The sequence below is a fragment of the Pelmatolapia mariae genome, linkage group LG16_19 (assembly GCF_036321145.2).
Source record: "Pelmatolapia mariae isolate MD_Pm_ZW linkage group LG16_19, Pm_UMD_F_2, whole genome shotgun sequence".
NCBI lineage: Eukaryota > Metazoa > Chordata > Actinopteri > Cichliformes > Cichlidae > Pelmatolapia > Pelmatolapia mariae.
This window is the reverse complement of record NC_086241.1, coordinates 18,688,792-18,695,258: the sequence shown is the minus strand read 5'-3', so window position 1 is coordinate 18,695,258 and position 6,467 is coordinate 18,688,792. Positions and strand designations below refer to the sequence as shown.

Sequence of the window (6,467 nt, the reverse complement as noted above, 5' to 3'; positions counted from 1 at the left end):
AGATTTTTCATATATGCCAACTGCTTTCCAAAAATGCCAATCATGGCAAAATATAATGTAGCTACAATACTACAGCTACAGCTAATATACTATGCATAATTACTTAGATAAACAATGCACATGCAGCACAAAGTTAAAGGTAAATGTTGCATGAAGATTTTTTAGGACGTTTAATATCTAAAATGTAAAAATGATTGTCATGGTCTACATAAAATAATATTAATATTATTATTAATAAATGACCCCAAACACCAAGAAGTAATACATCATATGTTTTGTATTGGCTAATGTGATAACAGAATAATAACATTACAGTACATTGTTACAGTGAACAAAAACCTGCATGTCATTTCAAACTTGCAACAGAAATAATATTTGCCAGTTTTAAATATTCTTTTTTAACAGTTTAGCTGAATTAAGGGAACAACAGTGAGGCTAAACCGAAACTCGCTGGGCTGCTGACTGTTGATTGAACGCTTGGCGATGCCATGTCAATACACATAGCTGTTTAGGACCAGCCTTGGAGGCGTAGCTCTTAGGAGTATCAGCAAGTGCAGAACAGGAGGCTCGCATTCATTTGAGGAGGCGGAGGGAAGCGCACGCAAGTTTCCTGCGGTGGATCTGAAGTTATCCTTTTAACATCAGGGGTTATCGCAAATAAACCTGCTCTTCGAGAGAGGAGAAAGGGAGAAGAAAGACAGGTACGGTGCTTAATAAGCAGCTGTGTGGCAGGAAAAGTGTTCTTTTTTTTTCAACTTTTAATACCTCTTAAAAAATTCTTCTGAAATGCGCGACGTAATTTTGACCGCTTACTTCTTATACCAGAACTGTTTCTGTTCTATTTATTACATTTTGACACTTTTATCGACTCTTTATCGTTATAACAAATGCCAGACGAGGGGAAAGTATTGCTTAATTGTTCGTGAAACATAAACAGTTTATAATAATAGCCATTTTATTGCTCTCAATCCTTCCAGCCTGTCTGTAATCTGTTTGTTTGCTCCCCTATTCAAATCTGGAGTCGGGCTTCTGTATACCAAGCTCAAATCTGATAACAGACTTTTGTTTCTCGTCTGATATAAATCAACAATGACAACAATGACATTGCATGTCTGTCGTCAGAAGCAACTTGGATTTAGTGCTTGTGCGTAATGACGCACAAAACAGCACTTTTGCTGTTCATCTACGCGGAAACCTCATGTCCTGTCCTAAACAGCGAATATCTGATTACAGACTGTGAACTGTAAATCGAGCCTGACAGGAGAAACTTGTGACAAACATGCTGCACCTGCACGATCCGTGTGGGCAGCATTTGCACATGAAAATGGTCCTCCCTGCCTTTTATTTTCTGTGTATTGAGATACAAAAGACTTTTAACCTAATTTGTAAGTGGATAGTGGCGAGCTAAATAAAGGAAGAAAAGCTGGAGAAGAAAAGCTGGGGGAGAGAAAAGAGGTACACTGAGCGATACAGCGAGTAAGACAGAGACGGAAAGATAGAGAGGGGTTTCATGCGCTGTCTGCGTTATCTAACAGTGTGGGTGTTAAAAGGTTAATTAGCTTGAAGCCCGCGGAGCTACCTGGCACCTGCAGGTATTTTCCATACAATATAAGGGAATTAGAAACAATTGTGGGGGATTACACTGTGGAAATCCCTCCAGGATGAATGGGTCTCCATGCCATCGCAAATAATTGAAAGTAAAAGTAAATGTGCGATACGTGACATCTTTTTAAACTGTTTTATCCCAGGCCATGCTAAAGGTAGTACTTCAATTTATTATAATGTAAAAGCAATAATAGGAATGGATGCTGGAAGCATTGCTGGATAAACCGCCTGCATTCAGTATTACCACAGAACCTTTTATCTGATGTTGATATTAAAACCAAAAATCCCCTAGGTACCCCTTTATGTTACATGTAATTTAACACTACATATAAATTATTATTATTATTATTATTATTATTATTATTATTATTTTGATTGGAATTTCCTTTTTAACTCATTCTAATGTATGGTATTGCTTAAAAATGTATCATGTCATCATACTGATGCAAAATCTTTAAAAAATCAAATATTTTCACAAAGTTTTGCTCAGTAATTTAAAAACGTTGCCACCAGTCCTGCAGCTTAAAAGCAAAATGGTGCAAAGTAAACTGGACTGACCAATATTACCCAAAATTTGTCACGGCAGAGGTGTAAAGTGACATAAAATGAAAATAAATAATCAAACTGACTGCAGGCTTCAAGAGCAGACATAACCCTCCCTAGACAGCTGCACATCTTAATATGTTCCAGCTGTCCTTGTTTAGACTAAAACTTGTCTTTTTGTTCATCATCGTTTTTGAATTGGTGCCAATTATTATATGTACAGCACCGTTTTCTTACACAGACAGATGTCTGATATGGTCACATTTCACAGCTCTGTGGCGTGCTGTGTCACGCAGTGGTTGGTGACCTCCATGTTTACTGTGGTCAGACCATTCTGAAGGCGTCAAGCCTTCCCGCTGGTCTCCGCGCACAATTCACTCTGTGGGCGTACAAGTCAGTCGGGGGCGACGGCGGGGTTAAGCCTCTTGTGTTCTGGTTTTGATGTATCACCTTTCACCTCTGATCCTTCACACTGTGTCAAGCTGACAGTTAGCTGAGAGAGACATCACAGCAGAATACTGTGAATGAAGACCATGTAAGGGCGAATATTTTGGTGGTCCGCCAGGGTGAACAAAATCACGCCTGGTTTTAGACTTACCAAGGTGATCCAGATTGATAGTTCTTTAATCTTGCATACTGTTTCAGCCACCTTATTTGGTGCATGTGTGAAGCCTCTTCTTTTTAAAATGTGTGTGTGTGTGTCTGTGTGTGCCATGTGCTGCTGCGTTATAAGATTCAGATGTTGCAGAATGACGTATTCAAAGTTACGAGCTGCCTTTTCTTTGATCATCTGGGGAGTGACAGCTGATCTTTGCCTGCTTTATGAGCAGAAAACAAACAAGACTCTGGCATCAGGTTTCCCACCCTGACCACTGCTTTATCTTGGAATGCCCGGAACGTCCAGGAAATACACCCTGTTTGGACTTCTCGATCCCACTTCCTTGTGTCTAATCTGCACTCTGAGCCAGTGGAGCTAATGTAAACATTTATTGTGCTGCCCCCTGACTGCACATCAATCATAGAAAATCCCACTGTTTGTGACACGGTAACAGAGAGCCTCTATTAAGTCATGAAAGCAGTGTTTTAACAAGTTAACCGCATTAAGATTCTTTGGGATCTGGTGGCATACCACAAGTGGGTTTATGTTTTATTAGTTCATTCAGTGCACATGAGTAAAATAAGCCAGACTTTATGCAACAGAACCTTAGGTCTTAAATATAATACCCAAAGGTTTGTTGAAAAACCTCTCACATTTGGCAGCTGTGTCATTATCAAAATAAATATATGTTACAAGAAATTATAATTTACTGTCATGTTTTTCAGGCTCTGTCCCAATCAGAGGCGGTGTGTGTTACCTCCCAGCGGTCTGTTGTCCTCTCCGAGTGCTGAAAAATGAGTCTAAGCAGCAGTGATATGGAGGTCTTTTGGGACTCTTTTGATGAGCTCAACTTCTCTGACACATTCAGCAACATAACAAGTGTGGAATCAATGGTGTGTGCAACGGCATTCAACCGTACGGCTCTGCTGAATTCCATGTGCGTCCTCTACACTTTCATCTTCATCGTCGGCCTGGCCGCTAACGCCCTGGTCCTCTGGGTCAACATCCGCGCACAAAGAGACTCCAGCCCTCGCCATGAGACACACATGTACATCACACACCTGGCAGTTGCGGACCTCTGCGTGTGCGCTACGCTGCCTATATGGGTGAGCTCACTGGCCCAGCATGGCCACTGGCCCTTTGGTGAAGTGGCATGCAAACTCACTCACCTGCTCTTCTTCGTCAACCTTTTCGGGAGCATCTTCTTCCTGGCCTGCATGAGTGTGGATCGCTACCTGAGTGTGACGCGGCATCCAGATGAGGGAGGTGCACGCAGGAAGTTGATTCGCCGTGGTGCGTGTATAGGGGTGTGGCTTCTGGCTCTGATGGCCTCCTTGCCAGACACCTACTTTTTGCATACTGTGAAGTCAGCACACGGGGACACCATGCTGTGCAGGCCTGAGTACCCAGAGGAGAACCCCAAGGAGTGGATGGTGGGGGTGCAGCTGAGCTTCATCCTCCTTGGCTTTGTTCTCCCCTTCCCCATCATTGCTGTGTTTTACATCCTGCTGGCCAGAGCTTTCGCTCGCTCCTCTTCCTCTTCTTCTACTTCATCGTCTTCCCCAGTGGAGCAGGAGCGCCACGTGAGCCGCAGGGTGATCCTAGCTTACATTGTGGTTTTTCTGGCCTGCTGGGGGCCCTACCACGGTGTCCTTCTGGCTGACGCTCTGTCACAGCTGGGCGTAGTGCCGCTGACCTGTGGCCTGGAGAATGTGATCTATGTGGCCTTACATCTCACCCAGTGCCTGTCCTTGCTTCACTGCTGTTTCAACCCCATCCTCTACAACTTCATCAACAGAAACTATCGCTATGACCTCATGAAGGCTTTCATTTTCAAATACTCAACGAGGACGGGCCTGGCACGTCTTATTGAGGCTTCGAACGTGTCTGAGGCCGAGTACTCTGCTGTAGCCGTAGAAAACCCACCACAGATTTGAAAGTTACAAATCTCTGCAAAGCATTTAATGAAGCTTTTAATTCAGTGTAAACTTATTTTACAGCTGATTTGTTTTGTCTATTATCAACATTATGTTTGACATTAGAAGACAATGAAAAGAGGAAATGCTAGAGTCACAGAAAAGCTTGAAGATCGTGACCCTTCATCTCTGGTGGACTGATTGAAAAGCACTTAGAAAGCAATGTTATTATAAAATCTGTTACAGAAATCATGTAGCTAGTATCATTGTAAAGCCAAACCAGTGATTGTAAATGTGTTAAGTCATTGTTTTTGCTGTCTATGTAGAATTGTATTTGTTGTAAGTTTGTATGTGTATTCAATGTATATATATCTTTGTATATAGTTGTATTTATATGTTTTTAAATGAGTTTTCCTCTTAAATGTCTTCACACACTGATTTCTGCTCAGAGCTCCACTTCATACAGTGCTGCCTCAGTATTTAAGTCCTGCTGTGTTATTGACCACAACCTCTTCTCACATCAGCAAAAAAAGCCTACTAATACGACAAAAGACTTTTTTAGGTTTCTACCTATTAAAGGAACACTTCAACTCTTTTGAAAGACAGACTTTTCAGTCTGACTGAATTTATGATATTAATGCTATTCTCATATTTCTAAACTAAACATAAACACAGCAAGTTGCTGATTAGCTCAGCTCAACTTAACCTACTCTCCTACTTTAACCTTACGGCTCAGTTTTATTTTGGTCGTAAATCTTTCCAGACCATCAGTCTGGAACCATCAGCTGTGGCTACTGAGCTCCAAGAGTAGATTTATGTCGCTTCTGACTGTTCTGGAAGGCATTATACAGTATTCATTGCTGTCACTCTTATCTTGTATCTGTGCTAGTGAGATACACATGTCCATGTGGTATTGATCCTGCTGGGTTATCACACAGGCCGCAGACAGCGCAAACCTTATGGCCAAAATAAATGAAAAGCTTTATTCCTCTCATACAGGCAACACCCAAGTGTTTATTGGCAACCAAATAACAAAAACATCATCACGTTTGCATGTGTGTGTGTGTGTGTATGTGTGTGTGGAGGTGTCCAGGTATTACAGATGCCCTGTGTCTGTGTATGAAAGGGCATGACAGCAAAAGAAGACTTTTACATGTTATAAAATGTAAATAATACAGTCGACCTGATGTCTATTGTACGAATCAGGATGTTTTCTTTCTTTCTTTCTTTCTTTCTTTCTTTTTTTAATATGCTGACACAGAGCACATCTTCTCATGTGATTGGTTACATATGTAAGCTGTTACACTGAAATGTTTTTTTCATGTTGCAATTCGAAAGAAGCTGAGAAGCAAACATGTGTCTACAAGAACAGAGGCATTCCTTTGACACGGTAATGTGTAACATGTGTATTATTCTATATTAAATGCAGACAAAATATTTTGCTTCAGTGATTTCTTCTTCACCCCAAATGATTGTTTATTTTTTCTTAAACTTTTTAAAAAAATGGAATGTGGTTCAGAAAAAGCTTTTGCTACACAGTTTGAATAAATCCATCCAAAGAATCATCAATCTTCAGCTTAAAAGACAAGTCAGTATCGCTTTTCATTGTTAATCCCAGCTGCCACGTCTAATATATGCTAAACTCTTGGACAGGAGTGGTTCAGCTATAGTTCATGAGGTACGGTTTAGTATAAAAAGGAAAACACATTTTCTAGTTATTGTCATACTGAAAAACTAAAGGAAAAGGAAACAGATTTTATTTTCAGGGTCAGATGAAAAGCCTTGATTAGTTCATGTCTTTTCTC

The 6,467-nt window shown here is 40.8% G+C and overlaps 1 protein-coding gene across 1 annotated transcript; it reads left to right on the top strand.

Moving 5' to 3' along the window:
* Nucleotides 1–590: 590 nt before the first annotated feature.
* ackr3a (atypical chemokine receptor 3a) lies at nt 591–6,107 on the top strand. The gene is made up of 2 exons (XM_063499871.1): nt 591–701; nt 3,472–6,107. The coding sequence occupies exon 2, from the start codon at nt 3,541–3,543 to the stop codon at nt 4,681–4,683; it is 1,143 nt and encodes a 380-aa protein (XP_063355941.1). The 5' UTR covers nt 591–701; nt 3,472–3,540; the 3' UTR covers nt 4,684–6,107.
* The last annotated feature ends 360 nt before the right edge of the window (nt 6,108–6,467 follow it).

Bases quoted from the DNA above. Each gene is read 5' to 3' on its own strand.
- ackr3a (XM_063499871.1), top strand. From the start codon at position 3,541: ATGAGTCTAAGCAGCAGTGATATGGAGGTCTTTTGGGACTCTTTTGAT.